At 46.2% G+C, this 16607-nt stretch overlaps 1 protein-coding gene across 1 annotated transcript in view; it reads right to left on the bottom strand.

Annotated features, from left to right (window-relative positions):
• Window positions 1–385: 385 nt before the first annotated feature.
• Window positions 386–16607, bottom strand: part of LOC119386659 (translation initiation factor eIF-2B subunit epsilon-like) — a 33518-nt gene continuing 17296 nt past the window's right edge. Inside the window, 7 exon segments of the mRNA XM_037653944.2 lie at window positions 386–485; window positions 1316–1471; window positions 4054–4100; window positions 4103–4287; window positions 5607–5697; window positions 9279–9482; window positions 11012–11108. Coding sequence (XP_037509872.1) covers window positions 414–485; window positions 1316–1471; window positions 4054–4100; window positions 4103–4287; window positions 5607–5697; window positions 9279–9482; window positions 11012–11108 — 852 coding nt within the window. The 3' untranslated portion in view covers window positions 386–413.

A 16607-nucleotide genomic window follows, 5' to 3' on the forward strand; every position in this document is an offset into this window, starting at 1 on the left:
ACCGCATTTTCTTGCATATAACCCGCACCAAAAAATGGAAATACTATGTGCTTACAAAGGGGGGATGTGGGTTATATGCAGGGGTGGGTTATATTGTGAGAAAAATACAGTATATGCCAAACTAAGGAAGAATGGACATGGTAACATTAGTCAATTTCCTCACCTAGGTATAACTACTATTTGCTGCGAAATGCACCTTGATCAACACTTCTTGCGAAAAAATTTTTAGACAACGCACGAAACAGACACGGACGCGCCCCGTCTGTGTCTGTTTCGTTCGTCATCTAAAAAATATTTTCGCAACTAGCTCGAACCCACACCTTGCTGAAATGCACCTGTTCTGCCAATGATAAAGGTAAAGCCAAGACCACCAATGCATCATGTCTGGAGGCTTCATTATTAATTTATTCGAACTAATCGCTTTCTTCTTCGCTCTCGTCACTTTCTTCTTCGGCTTCCTGCAGCCACTGTACGAATTTGGCAGCCTACGTTGGAAAGAAGGAAGAAACAGAAGTCAAAACTGGTTGCAGTATCTAGCGGGCTGTACAGTTCAGTACAGTACAGTTCAGTACAGTAAGTAATGAATGCTGTGGGTGGTGTTTTGCACAAAGGGGAACGTAGCCAAGCAGTACTAGCTCACCTTGACGGCAATCAGTGTCGGTGCGATTGAGTGTTTGTTTTTCTTATGTAACAAATATTTACAAGTTGCTGTAAGTTCTCAGTAAGTTAGGAGGTTAGAGTAGGATACACATAAAGTGTGCAAGAATTGGTGTACAACAATGGCGAAAATTGAATCATGCAGCACAAACCTGAACAACTTGCAGAGGGTTGGTTTATGTTGTTAAGATACAGAAATGGTAGCAAGTGGCCCATTTTTAATGAGAAAGTTTAACATCTTCATCTGGTGTTGCCACTATAATGTCAGCCCTTCATTTCCCATAGACAAGGTACATACCATTATCACGAGTTTAACGTCAACAGTGATGACCTTCGAGATCAACAGTAACAGGTGTCAATGCTGTGGCACTAACACCCCCCCCCTCCCCAACTCCATCCCCATTTTCCTGATGCAAAAACTGGATCAATGTAAAGAGGGAAGCTAGGGGTTCGACTACACTCTGGAAAAGTTGCCAGTGTTCCCCAAGGCCAGGAAGTTTGAATGCCCCTGCCAAAGAGCACTAAAAAGAATTCGATAATTCGGGAGCTTTTTTCAAAAGTGATTTAGGAGGTTTGAAAGTTTAATATAAAGCCATCAGTATTGGAAACGCACAAAAACCCCTTGAAAACCCCACAACTAAGCAATGTGCGAACGTACCGCTTTCCTGACCAGCCCAGCTGGACCAGGGGTGCCGAGGCTGTGCTCCTGAAACCAGCGGACAATGGATTCTTCGGAGAGCAACTCCTGGTCGTACATCCACTTGAGGATTCCCCCGACGGCTGTGGAGTACTGCTCGTGCAGGGCAACGAATTCCTGCACAGTCGAAAAAACACTCAGAACAGCTCTGCACATGGGGTTTATACAAAGCAGTGGCTATCACACTGCTGATGTAGGCATTCCTACCATCAACAAAGCAAATCTGGATTTGGACAAATTTGGATTAGCAAAATTCAAACTTGCCATAGACAAATTCCAAAATTACAATATGATTACGAGGCATGTTACCCCGAAATAAATTTTACCACCTGGGGTTCTTCAGTGTACAGCTAAATCCAAGTTATTAGATCTAAGTTATCTTGAATTTTGCCCCCATCGAAATGTTGTCGTCAAGGTTAGAAATCAAACTGTGTCCTCGGGCAGAGCGTCACAACCAAGTACTACTTGTTGAAACGCCCAAGTTTGTGGAAGTTGATATCTACTTTGACTTCCAGTACGTAGTGCCCAGTAACGCGGAACAAAAGAAAGGATAGGACAGAGCAACATGTGTTAACATGCTCTACTCTATGTCCTAGTTTTTCGTCTTTTTTCACATTATGTATATCCGAAACCAGCATTCTCAAAGTACTACGAGCACCACTAGTATTCCCTAGCGAATATTCCGTGATGGCAACACACATAAACAATGTGTTTGTTATAAAGTGCAGTAAAGCCTCTTTAATAAGAACCCGTTGGGAACAGGCACTAAAGCTAGTACACGGTAAGTACGAAGTAGAAATCCTGACAAGTCCCACCACTTTTAACAAAAAAATAAATGTGATGACACAACATGTGTTGCCTAAAGTACCCACTACAATGCCTTTTCATTTCCTTGGAGAAAGTGCAGAAAACAACCGAGTGGTTCTCTCGCACGATGATGCAATACAGTTTAACTCCTTTATAAGAGACATGCACCGGGGAGCAGTTTTTGTTCCTTATATGCAGGGTCCCGTATAATTTTCTGCGCTCTCATTTTCTGACCAACTCTTCTTTTAATCATAAAAGGCACAATGGAACTTAAATAAGCATAAAAGAAGAATACATTTATTATACTAAATCATTTGTTTCAATACTATGCAGTTTGCTTGGCAGTTTACGACACGAAGAACACAACCCATGTTGTCTCCAGCTCAACACTCTCACAGTACTTGGCTACTGCCTCGCTTCCTTGGAAGCTGGCACGATACCTTGTTCGTACAAGCCAAGGTGCAGCTGACTGCATTGCTTGCATTTGCGAGGTACTAGATTTGTTGTTAATGGATGTGGGAATCGAGCGCGCCCTTCCCTTTGGCGCCTCGTTCCCCAGCTAGCGCGCGTGTTGGCCCCGCGCGGCTCGAGCGCCGGGAACCGCCGTTAATCGGCAGACCACGGCGGCAGCGCCAGGCCTCTTTGTCTGGTGCAAGACATGCGTCAGCCTCCCGGCGCGCGGACACGCGTCCGGGCATGCCTCGACAGTGCTCACATGCTCACGCCACCAAGCTAGCTTACGTCACTGAGCAACGCCTGTCCTCATTGGCCGCCAGTGACAACCCCCTTCCCCGTTGAGCTCGCTTCTGTCTGGCGCGGGCTTGCCCGCGTCAGATGTTCTCAGGCTAGCATGAGAGGTTGACGCGCTGCTCTAGCGGGCGGCTTCTCGTTCGTGTGCTCGACTGCTGCCCTTTGTGTGATAGTCGTAGCGCCGCTGGCAAGCGTACTCGATCGGTCTTGCGGAGTTCCCTTTACGGCCTGCAAGCCCGTGACTGTCGTACTGTGCTGCATCTTGGGTTAATAAACCCGTGTTGTTTGTTGACATCCTGCCTCGAGTGCCTTTTCTGCGCCGTGCCGGAGAATCGACGAACCCGGCCGTAGCGTCTTTGTTCGCTGCGGCAGTGGAGAACGTCGCGTCCCTTGCCGGTCGCCTCGTAGGGTAAGCGTCTCGCAAACCTATCTCCACATGGAACACAATGCAAGAACACACTCCGCATCTCTGCCGCCACTACGGACTCACACAAGGAAGCGACAGTGAATGGTAGCACAGAAGATTAAAATGGCATCTAGTAGAAGTGTGCAGTACGGTTTACAACACAGCAACACGTGTGCTACCGAGCCCAACTGAAGTTGACTACTGCGATAGGGTAGTCAGTAATAAGTCATACTGGTGTGTTCGGCAGTGTGCGCCATCATGTCTCTGTGCATTTCTGCCCAGAGGCATGATGCATCACCAAGCTCACATTGGTGTCAGAATTATTGGTTGACTAGTCTCTGCACTTAGTGAAAAGGCAAACCCTACACTGCACCTAGTGGCATCGGCCACAATGCGAGTCGAAATTCACAAGAGTGGCTTGCTCGGCGATTTGGTACTGCATCATGGTAGAAAGCAGCACAAAACCACTGCGCTGTGTACGTGTGATCCTTTCCTTGTCTCTGTTTATTGCACTGCTTTCCACGACGGTGAGTTAAAAGGCACAGTTCGCCTTTATGAAACAAAAAGTGACTGTTGCATGCACCATCAGGTCGGCATAGGACAAGCCACTGTGACTAAAGCGGCCAGTGAATAGATTAGGCTCTATGAAGACTTGTGAGGATTTGTTGCAACTACTACCCTTTAACTGTCATTACGGGTACACATCAATGAAGCGTCATTGTGTCTGCCAGCTCACCTCGAGCCCCAGCAGGCAGTCAGCCATGGACTCGGGATCTCGAACTAGTTGCGCAGCAGGGCGCGAAACTGTGCGAGGCACTTGCGCAGCTTGCCGCCATACTCGGCCGCGCTCGGCTGAGTCGCTGCCTCCCCGCCACCGCCGCTGGCCGAGCTCACGAGTAGCAGGGGCATCTCCAAGACCACCCTTGTCACGACCGCTATCACTCCGCGCATGGCAATGTTGTATGCGTACCTGCCCACCATGAAGCACAGGCAGCCATTTAGGTTCATGGTAGCACGCACCGTGTCTCGTAATTCTTTCCAAACCTACACACTAGCCAAGTATACGATACTGTTACGGGAAAGACACAGACTCAAAGGAATAGGAACTGATGTATTTCCAACTGGTTAAGCGAGCAGCGCTGATGATAGGAACAGCTCGCGCCAGACTTTCTTGTTGTCGTCCTCTTCTTTGTCGTGTTGACCGCGATGCCACTGGTACGTAGCAATATTGCTCACCCTTTCCAATTAAAACAAGAGTTCACGACTGAACTGTACAGCTTATCATATCTGGCTACTGTTTATCAGCTGACACCTTTAGGTAGAATATGAGGGCTTATTGGTCACTCGCCTTCCCCCAAGAAGCTAGTGACACCTGTGACTGACAAGATGTCCTAGATCCACTGTTTTGACCATCGGTCGTAGCACTGGCTGACACTCCACATAAACACCGAAGCACACCTAAACACCAAAGAAAATGTACGGGAAAACGGCACCACAGTTGCTCGGTGGTGGGAGCATAGCATGCGAAATGCCAACACGTGGTTTCATATCCCATCTGTGGACAGTTGTCTTTTTCTTCCACTTTTATTTCATTTCTTAATAACTTCATTTCAGCCAACTAAAATTAAATGCTTTACCCCATGCTTCGCTTGGTTCTCATTAGTCCGTTGGCTTCACCAAAGCTGAGCCCCATGTACCCCTTCTTGTTCATTACTCTTACCATTCCGGCACCACGACAATAAAATCTGAGCTTTCTTTATCACAAAATCGTCTTCCCATTATACTAGTGCTAGGCTATGCTTCTATCACAGTTATTTATTTATATATTTCTTTTTTCATTCTAGTGCACTTGTTAGTCATGGCAATCCTGCCCCACACACTGGCAACCCAAACGAAACGGCGCCACCATATGCAAACGCCTTCACATTTCAGCCATCCCTTTTCCGTACATGCCTATCACAACAGGAATGACCTGCCTAGTCACATCACTTTAACAGTGCCTTGCACTTCAATTCTGCTCTTGAAGATGTCACTGGTTCATGTCACATCTGACGCACCTAACTGTGCCATTTCGTTTACCCACCCCTCATGTAATGTTCCCAATTAATCTTGGTGTCATGAATAAATACAAATAAACGGGACTCTTTTATGCATATAAAACTACTGAACTATGTAAAACTACTGAAAAGTACACAGCATAGTGCCCAGAATTAAGAAAATGTGTGTTAGCGCTTCTCATACTCGTCTTTTAGTGACTTTAAAAACATTTAGGCACAGCTGTGCCCTCACCTCGATGAGTTGATCTCGAGGATGAGATTGTCGCACTTGACGTTCTCTTCGACACCTCGTTGCAGGCTCTCCACAACCTCGTTGTAGAACACTGCGTCGATAAAAAAGTGGCTTTTGTCTTGAACTGCAACCTGTATTGCAACTGCACTCTTAGCAACAGTTCAGAAATGCTACAAGTGGCACATTTATCACTGACACTGCCTTACTACAGTTTTCCTGGGGCACAACCTTGTACATGTTCTGTGATAGATTGGAACATGTCACGAGACAACAAGAGGGAGCAAACAGCCAATAGATGAAGAGCAAGCGCCCCGGAAGAATGTGCCACGTTTTGATCGCCTGCTGAGGGAATTCAGAAATGTTTTCAGTGCATGAAGAAATACAGAATTATTATAACTGAATATCAATATTTGGGGGCATTGTTATTCGAAGCTAGAAACTGAGGAGCGCGATGACTTTAACAATTTGTTTGTAGTACAGTCTTGATTGGGCGCTAGGTGGTGTTGCAATTTCACAAGACTTTCAGTGGGGGCGCTGGTTGCCATTTTTGCAAACTGTCAGCGCAGGATTGGATTAAGAAAAACACAAAGCAGGCTAATTTGATTCACCGGCCCGAGCGCTTACGTTTCAATCCAAGCCAAGTCGTCCAAAGACCATACTATAACTGTTCTATCAAACGGAATGGTGTCTCCGTCCATTCTGTGCCCATTCTTTGCTTAGCAGACGATAAAATGATTGACAGCACTTCCTTTTCCAGTTGCTGTTCTCATGTCTGACCATCAGACGAGCCTCGACCAATTCTGTGCGGCATGACAGAACGTTTTATCACAGAACGTGCACAAGATTGTGCCCCTGGTGTTCAATACACACATTCTGCATAGCTACAGATGATCAGAGTTGTGGTTAAACTTCAATTTAACAAAGATTTTGCGACCCAATAATCTAAATAAATAACTTGGTTGACTTGAAAAAGCAAAAAATATTCAAGGAAATGCTGCAATGGTTATTGAAGAGCAAAAACAATAAGCTGTAAAAATTAGGGGTGTGCGAATATTCGAAATTTCGAATATTTTTCGAATAGTGTTTGCTATTCGATTCGATTCGCACTGAAATTTTACTATTCGAACTATTCGAACTTCCCAAAGACAAATGCAGTCAACGTCCGGTTGAAAGTGACCCCTACAGATTTTCAATATGCTTCACCTCATTACACTCTCGTATTGCGGCAAAGCTGCCTTTCAAGCTCCGTTACGGTCGAACTTAGGCAAGAGACAGTCAACGTCTGCTTGAAAGTGGTCCCTAGATTTTCAATATGCTTCACCTCCTCACACCCCCGTATTGCGGCAAAGCTGCATTTCAAGGTCCGTTACGGTCGAACTTAGCCAAGAGACAGTCAACGCCCGTTTGAAAGTGGTCCCTAGATTTTCAATATGCTTCACCTCATCACATCCCCGTATTGCGGCAAAGCTGCCTTTCAAGCTCCGCTACGGTCGCAAATGTATTAACTCAAGAAAACGCTGGTTCCAATATGGAGATGAAAGATGTGGCAGAGTTGGGGGCTCAATTAATGCTGTTTTGGACCTGAAATTTGGGCAAGAAGTCCGAAAAATCGGACGCCGAAGCTTTTTAGCATCCAAAATTTCAGATGCTCTTATATATTGACGTCTACGAGGCAGATTTGGAACTCTGGACTTGAAGGGAGCACACCCTTGTCCGCCACATCAGTTGGCCTTCCACAGCAGTTGAAAGAGGAGGAGAGGCTGAGGAAATGGCATCTCTGCCTATCACGTGTAAAGTGTTGTCGGCAACACTTTGGTTGCACCAAATCATGTACATAAATACAATTCGGCCTCTACATTGCCTCACTCTTGATAAGAAAGACAACTATGAAATATGACCCCACCAGCGCTTCATCAACCTAGCGAAAAGAAACACTTTCATGTTGCGATCTCGCAAGAACATACTTAGGGATTCTCTGCAACTTTTTCTGTAATTTCACTTCGAATTATTCGAAAAAAGTTTGAGAAATATTCGAAAATTATTCGAAATTATTCGATTCGATTCGCACTCCATCTTTATTATTCGAATTCGCTTCGCACCCAAAATTTTGCTATTCGCACAGCTCTAGTAAAAATTCATCAACAAGTTTTGCTAAGTTCTGAAATTGTAGACTACATGCAAGAATAACATCAGGCTTATAATCGGCACTTTCTGCAAGGGGTGGCATGCCTTTAATAGTACATTCAAAACCAAGACAGATTTTTCAGCGAGTTAGGATCGCTAAAGGGGTTGCCATTGGGGCCACGTATGCACACTGACCAGTTAGATTTGAATCCACAATCAAGTAAGGAACAATTTTACCATTAAAAGGTAATAGTCTAGGCAAGCAAGGCTGTACGTGTCCTGGCTGATATTTTTGGTTGGGACTGAATCAATGGTAGCTTAAAATTAAAAATAATGTTTAAAGTCTAAGTTTCACCAAATCTTCTGATGATGTAAAGTCCAAACTGGAGCTTCACTGACAGAGGACCTCCTCCCTGAATGGCAGACGCAAAGGAGACGCCAGCCTAACACATCCATCGACAGTGATGGGGAAAGTGTACAAAATGCAGAAGCCGCTGCATTACTAGCATGATTCACTTTGACAGCATGCGCAAATGTTATGCGTCCCCTGAAGTTGGCTTTTCCGCACGACTCTCGTGTGTCCCACAATCTGGCCTTCCCTTACACATGGGCCATGCTGAGGATCAGCACAGGTGCAGTATGGCGAGATGCGACGCGAGTGTCCTAGCAGTGGCACCACCTCATAGCATGGCTACTCGGGTGCATATGGAACTGGTGTTCTCCTCTATGGCTTTTAGATTGGTCCTCGGGGAGATTACATGCAATGTGGGCATCCATTGCTGCAAAGGGTCTCCTTCCCTTGAGAAGACCTCCTACTATGCCGCAGAGCCATCACATTCGTAATAAATAAGGATGTGTGAATAAATTTGATGTTCGAAGCGAATAATGATTTTGTCAAATAATTTCTAATCGAATAGTTTGAATAGTATATATGATACATCACATAATATAAAGAAAAGAGAGCATATTTGTAATAACCCAACTAACCTGCACAAAAAAATTTTTAGAGATTGGAACAAGGCATGTGCGAATGTCGCTTCTTTGGTTGATAGTGAAGTGGAAGCAACTTTGAATAGTAGCAGGATCTGAATTTTGGTAAAATATGTTATGTTTTAAAATTTACTATACTCAGCTCGTATAAGCCCATATAACAACCTTTTAAATTTAAAAAATAATTAATCGATGGGAGGCTAATATGTTCATTTAACCTTGAAGTGGGGCTTCGCGGCAGTGCGGATTTTTTCTGGATTGGTGTTTTCACGGTATAGCACTTCTGTGCTGCAATGAAACCACCTTTACAGAGGGGGTTACACGTGGTCTAATATGCGCCTATTCATTCATTTTGAATGCTTTGAAATTTCAAATAACTTAAATTCGTGTCAAAGCAAATTCGAATACTGTAATTTTCATTTGAATATTCGTACATGCCCCGTAATAAAGATGTTGCATCGATTCATTCATGTAACAAAAAACAAAAGGCCTTCAAGGACAGGGTAGCTCCCTTGAAAAAACCTGCCCCAAGAGGGATGCAAAAAGAAGCACACTGACGTTTTGTATCGTCCACGGGCGATGCCGTGCCGTCCGAGGAGAGGTCGTCCTCCTCGGGCCCGCTGTCCTCGTCCTCCAGAGATGGCGGTGGTCTTCCCCAGACGTCCTCGGGTAGGGCCTCGTCGTCCTCCTCATCGTCGTCCTCATCCTCTGGGCGACAGAGGAAGCCATGGCCTTCCTTGCCCACCAGAGACGGGTCACACTCTGCCCAATGGAGACACCACGAATGTGAGAGCTCAGATTCTGTTTGATCAAGATAACAGCACTGCCAAGGGTGTGCAAATATTGGAAGACTTGAAGTACTGAACCTAATACTGTCCTATTGGATTTGGTGTTCGAATTGACTAACTGCTGTTCGTACACACAGATGGTAGTTTTGGAATAGCTCAGGAATAGTATTTGAAAATGTCAACTGTGTCTTGTATTTCAATTATGAATAGCTAAGTAAGCACTGCTGCTGTTACGCCTAGCGCGAGCAGGACCACGTAAGAAGGCTAACCACCTCATTTCGTCCTGACCGCAGGCAATGCCTTGTATTGTTGAAATAATGAAGAAATGAAAGATGAAAATGTCCAAATAAACATGAAAGTGGTGCAGAGTGCAGAAGTACGGTAAATTTCATCGCCACGGCCACAGCAAAGGCATAAAGCATGTGAGCACACGTAGTGAAGCAGGGCTACATTAATAATAATAACTGCTGGGGGTTTATGTGCAAAAAACTGTATGTGATTGTGAGGCATGCGATAGCGGAGGACTTTGAATTAGCTATCAACCACCTGGGTTTCTTTAATGTGCACCTAAATCTAAGCACAAAGGTGTTCTTTGCATTTCACCACCGTTAAAATGCTTCCACCGTGCCCAGGAATCGAACCTGCACCCTCAAGCTTAACAACACGACACCCTATTTCTAAGCTATCATAATGGGTACCAGGGCTATATTGCATAGAGAGCTAGACTTTGCTGGGTACAGAATGATTCAGCCATATTTATTTCTTTATTTATTTAATGTAGCATGATAATAAAAAGACGTGACAGAAGGGGTATGGTTACAGAAAATTATAACAGCAATAGAAAACAAGAGACAAAACAAAATGTCAATACACATCAAATGGTAATCACGCTAAAAAAAAGATGAAAATGCATTTGCACACACACAGACACACACACTAGTACATTTACAAGGAGTAGTTATCATACATTTTGGTTATTAATGTTTCAAATGCTGTTTCAAGATAGGTAGATGAAAATCAAAAATAACTCAGAAAATGTAATTCTCTTTCTGCTGCTGTCCCAAACAAAAAACTGAATGCAGATTCTACATACATTGTGCATTGTGCAGAAGTATCAAATTCACAATAGTAGTTTGCAGAGTGATGGCACGGGGCCAGCCCAGACACTGGGCGGGATAAAAGAAGCTTAGCATGAGGTTACGAGTAGAAAAATAACGCTGAAACGACAGGACAAAGAAAGGTGTCCTCTCTTCACCCTGTCATTTTAGCGCTGTTTATCTACTCGTAAACATAAACCAACCAGCCCAAACGCATTCCCTACTGCAGTTAGTTTGAGGTTCACAGATTGACAAGTTCACTAAAAATACTTCCTCCACTCCAGTTTGTTTCGTTAATGAAGCCTCAAATGAAGCACTACTTTAACCACACTTCCTACAATGCATCTGGTGTTGTAGGATTTTTTTCTGTCATTTTGCCAGAGCAATCAGATGAGAGACTACTTGCCTTCGACATGTCCCGGCTCGTCTTCAAAGCCGTCCGTGTCTGGTGTGGGCTGGAGCAAAGTGCCTTCCTTTAACTTGATGTCGGGTCCCACCACAACCTGAGCAGGGCACGCATAGGTCAAATTGTGCACACTGGGAGCTGTTGTAATACTACGACAGTAATGGTCAGTTCATGAATGTGCGTGCAGGACGCATAGCACTAAATGCAAGGTTAAAAGATCGGGCATTACGGTCAGATTAACAGACACTAGACTTCTGAACTCCAATAAGCATTCAATGTAGGCTCTTGCATTCGCATGAACCATTTCTCACAAACTACTACTATGTTTATATCCACGTGCAAATGCACGCCTGCACTGAGGTGCAACTTTTGTTACTGTAACACGATTACATGTAAGTAGTGCTCGTAACTAGGCGGCTGTATTAACACCACGGTGGTCAAACTACACTCAAACTTACGTTATGGCAAAACAAGATATACAACAAAGTAGACGGATATAATGAGGTAAACAAAATTGCCCTCCAAATTCCCATAGAAACGCAGGTATTGGAAACCTAGTTTTTATAGAATAATGTGACCTGGCAGTGGACATGACAAACTAAATTTTGCTTTTGTGCCGAACGTATCGTTTTCCACAGTGTTCAGTGGCTGCTAGGTGCAGCAATGCAAAACTCCTATGTCCCAGTTACTGGTGTGAGCAAGCAGTGGCTCACTCTTCCTTCATGCTTACTGCAGTTGCAGTTGTGCCCTCCTATCTGTTTTGCTGTGATGTGTCGCACAGGCTGGCACAGCTAGATGTATTCATGGTGTGGCCTCAGAGGTTACAGCAGCTAGGCATGGTCAGGACATGTTGGAGGTCATGACTACTTACAGCAATGTGCAACACCCAGCAGCAGAGAGAGACGGGTGCGATGGTGAGCCGTTGCATGTGTGCCGCGGTGAGAAATGACTTGTGCATCAATTTGTGTCACTATGGTGGCCTGTGAAAGCCAGTGAACACTCATGCGGCCAAGTGTGGCAACTGAGATGGCATCGGCAAAAGAGTGACCTTGTGGGCCAGCCAAGCCATGCTGGTGTGGCAAAGCTCTTTGGCCAATGCCTCGTGTGCGTTGTTCATACAACGGATCAGGCTAGATCAGTGACAATGACGGCGCACTGGGTTATCTGTCGTGTGCTGCACGTCATGATGGACATTTTTTCACTCATGTCTCTGTTCAACTGAGTAGCAGTTTCACCAGTCTTGCAGCAACGTAGAATAGATAATAATAATTACCATATTTTGCCGATTATAAATCGATCCCCAAACTTGCAACCCCTTCTAGGGGAAAAAAATGTCGACTCTGAACACAGCCTCATGCTGCGGCCATAGCTCACCAATAAGTTCTTCAGAAGAGGGAGTGATGCAAAGAAACATTTATTTGCCCGTGAAACATTGCTTACGACTCGTCGTCGCTTGAGAGAAGGATGCAGTCACGGTCACTGATATCGTGTGAGCCACTGCTGCTGCTCGCCGTCGGAACGGGTGCCGGTGGTCGTGAACCCAATCTCGAACCACCTCCTCAGCAGCAGGGTATCGTCCAGACTTCGGTTCACGAAAGGAACGGCGTGTAGCAGTGCATGTGAAGATCTTGGTCCTTTGTTTTCTCCATTCCCTTACGCACTTTTCCAACACATCAAACTTGTGCCCTGCTTCACAACGTTGCTTTCCGACTCTGCGTAGAAGATCGCTTGCCTCTTGAAAGCAGCGCTGTACTGTTGCCGGAGTAGCGGTGGCATCTTCGCGTCCGTTTGGCAGCGTCGCAAATCGTGCACACCACTGCTCGCAAGCGAAGTGAAATGAAGAAATGGCGAACAGGCGTGAGTGCAAAAAGACGCGAAGACGCTTGTGGGCGCATGTGACTGGTCATGTGGTTTAGTTCCCCGCGAAGTGTTGCCAGCCCACACGGCGCTGCCAGCTTTTCTGTGGAACGCCGATGGTTTGTCAACCAATCGTTTCTATTATAAGAAAACAAAACTGCATGGCGCATCGCAAGGTAAATTCCTCTTTATTCATAGAGCATCGTTCGCCCTCTATCAAAGGTTTTAAATGCTGCTTTTGAGACCGTGTTTCCCAAGCAGTTCGTATTAATGCCGCGCGGCGGTGATTTTTAAATGCGCTCCGTAGTTTCACCTCGCGTGGTTTCGCTATAGTTTCACGATTGTCGCGGCAGATCGCAAAAATGTCTGGCTCTGGAAGCCGCGCGCACGTTGGTAGATAGATGTTGCCGCGACACTGCTGCCTCTGCGGCTGATGTTATCGATGCGTCGTATAGCAGGAAATCCGAGGACGACGACCTTTCATTAAACCCCACAGATAAACCGACTTTACAATTCCGCATATAGGTCGACTCCGATTATAGATCGACCCCCGAACTTTGGAAGGTCATTTTATGAAAAAAACGTCGACTTATAATCGGCAATACAGCTCAGACCACTTATAACGTAACCGCTTACAGTGCAGTACCGGCTATAATGCGGTTTTTTTCTGACTCCTGTTTACTCTCCCATAGAACTCCATGTATACCCATACCGCTTATTGTGCAGACCCCCGAGATGAAAGACCGGTTATAGTGCGGCTGCTGGAACATTCTCAGAGATGCGTGGGTGCGAGCGTGGGGGGGGGGAGGTGATTCTTAAAAGGAACAAGGAAATGAAAATGGAAATTGGGTGTGGAGTGCACGATAACTGTCTCTCAAGTGAGGACACCTCAACCGATACACTCACGGGGGATTGGGGATTAAAGGGACAGTGAGAGTGAATAGAGTATGGTAAAAGAAGAAAAAGAAAGGTATGAGTGGGAAAAAAACAGTGAGGAGGTGGGGGGGGGGGGGGCAGGAGAACGGGCGTCCGGGTCACCGTGGTGAGCGGCTAGAAAATTCGTTCGACTAGGCCGGCATCCTCGAGAAAAGCGAGTAGGGCCGCAAGGGCTGATCGCTTCTCAGCGGAGATGCGCCAGCGGGGGAGAGAGCGGCGACGGCATTACAAAGGAGGAGGGGTCGCGGAACGAACGAACAAGGAGCGGGGGGAGAAAAAAAAAAAGGGATGGCTGTGGGGGACAGCAGCCCGGCGCAGGTGCGTGGTGTGAGGAGGGGGATCGGTTGCGCGGCCGACGGAGAAGCCTTTGCCCCCTTCGGCCGCTTGACATGCGCGCTTCGTCGTTGCTTCGTCGTAGAGCGCAGATATCGCGCGTGCAACCTCGATTCCCCCGCAAGTAACAATGCTTTGAGACGCGATTGAGCTTTCGCCTTTGCCACCAACAGGCGGACTTACAAGCTTGAAAGACTTTTTCAGGATAGTTGCCGCGGCTGTTCTCCCGATCGCGAACCGAAACTTCGTTTCACGCGTGATGCCCTCGGTTTAGCTCGCGAGTGCGATCTCTTCTACTCCCGATCTCCGTGTTGCCTAGGGCAAGCTTCTCGCGGTGGCATGCCAAGTTGCAACGCGCACGCTAGGCCTAACGAGCGCTTGCTGCCATGTCGGCGGCCGCGGACTACAGAAGTTGCGGTTTGGTGCCGAGTCAATGAAAAATTTTGCAATTGTTGCATTTAGAAGGGGTGACTTACATCTTTTACGAAAACGCGGGCGTGCGTGTGAAACACTCGAGTGGTGTTTTGTGGTCGCCACCGTTTTCGACATCGCGGACGCGCAGTGTGTTACCGCGGCGACTTCCCGTGACGGCGCATTTTTTCCGCGTTCGTTATGTCGGCACCGCAGGTCCGCGGACGCTAACAGTTCAACATTTTCAAATGTAAGCAGATGCAAACTTACGCCCCAGTCGCATGCCGCGATAGTCGGAATCGCGCGCCTGCCTGTTGGTCATGTTTTGTACACGTGCAACCTTTCAAAAATGTTGTTTTGGTTATAGTGCGGTACCGCTTATAGTGCGGATATTCGCGACTCCGGCGACTTACGTTATAAGCGGTCTATGCTGTATACGGTAATAATTGTTGAGGTTTAATGTCCCAAAACCACGATGTGATTATGAGGGACGCTGTAGTGAAGGGCTCCGGAAATTTAGACCACCTGCGGTTCTTTAACCCCTTAAGTGCTTTGGACGAGCAGAGCTCATCCTGCCCAAACTGTCCCCGAAGTGCTCTGCATGTCCTAGCGGAATAGGTACTCTCCTCTAGCGTTTAGGACGAGAAGTGCTCGTCTACAGCTTAGATTGCGTGTAATCCAGCAGATGGCAGCATTTACTTGACAATTTATTTTTCTCCTGTGGAAAGAGCGCGGTTTTTGTCTGCAAAGATGGTTTGCAGTGGTGGCGACCCATGCATAGCTGGCTCGTAAACACGAAAAAGAAGCTTTTCATTTTCGTCATCTTCTTCGAGTGATGATGATTCGGATACAGATGTTTATCTTGTGTCCGGAAGTGAAGACAGCGATGGCGGTGAATTCAGCAGCCCCTCCGGTGATGATGAAGACAGCTCGGAAGCGAACATCACGAGTGCTCGCCAGTGGGTATTGCTTGATGTGGACAATCCTCCTGTGAAGCCTCCTCACTTTCCATTCTTGGCCATTCCAGGCGAGACTTTCAACTTGTCATCGCCAGATAACCTTATGGAATATATTCAGCAGTTTCTGGACGATGCACTCATATCACTAGTGGTAGACAAAACCAATCGCAAAGCAGGCAGCTGGTTTCCTATGTATTGTCTAGAAATAAACTTTATTGTGTTGATTTGACTAAGTATGTAGTACAAATATTTTTTCAACAGCAACTAGCTACTTTTTAGTACAATCAGATTTGAAATCAGCAATGAAAAATATTGCAACTTTGGTTGGAAAATTTTCAAAAAAAAATTGGCCGCGTATCTGCGTGCTTCGCTGCAAATGTCGTCTAAAGACGATAGAAGAGGCGCTGCGTGAGATATGAACGCCATCTGGCAATACGTCGTGAAACGTGAATGCTGTGTTGCGGGCTGGTAGTCCCGGCGCAGCAGCAGGCGAAGACCGGCGGTGACCAACGCGACCGGCGGGGACGCCAGCCAGCCCGAACACGCGGTTTGGCGCGAAGCGCCGAAGCAGAAGAAACGTCCGCACTCAACGAGTACTCTCCACACACTCTTTTATATTCACGTCGCCTGGGTAAAGCAGGAATGCCAGAGCGGCGCCCCATGGCATTCGTACAGTGCAATACTGAACCGAAACCGAAACACAACAATGAGCTCGTGCAGAGGGCACGGAGGAAGCCAAGTTTCGGCGCAGTCGCATTTTCAGCGCAGCTTAAGAAACTAGGGTCTCTAGAATTACGTATCTGTGTATTTTCTATTAAAGGAACACACCACCTAATACTTACCTAGTGATGTTGCGCCTGAGATATGCGTAATGTTTGCTTTTTGATCAACAATGTACACAAGTATGAACAGCCGCACCAGTTCAAGACGGCTGGCCCTTGGGCAAGTGGTTCAACTTTGGCCAAGTGGCTGAATCGAGGGACGTGCCGACAAACAGAAAGACAGACAGAAAGACAGACCAAAATTTCTGCGTTTAAGTTTCCCAAGAAAGACTATCGTCTTTAAAATGAAACATTTAAGGGGTTAACGTGCACCTAAAT

Source organism: Rhipicephalus sanguineus, chromosome 3 (assembly GCF_013339695.2).
Source record: "Rhipicephalus sanguineus isolate Rsan-2018 chromosome 3, BIME_Rsan_1.4, whole genome shotgun sequence".
Classification (NCBI taxonomy): domain Eukaryota; kingdom Metazoa; phylum Arthropoda; class Arachnida; order Ixodida; family Ixodidae; genus Rhipicephalus; species Rhipicephalus sanguineus.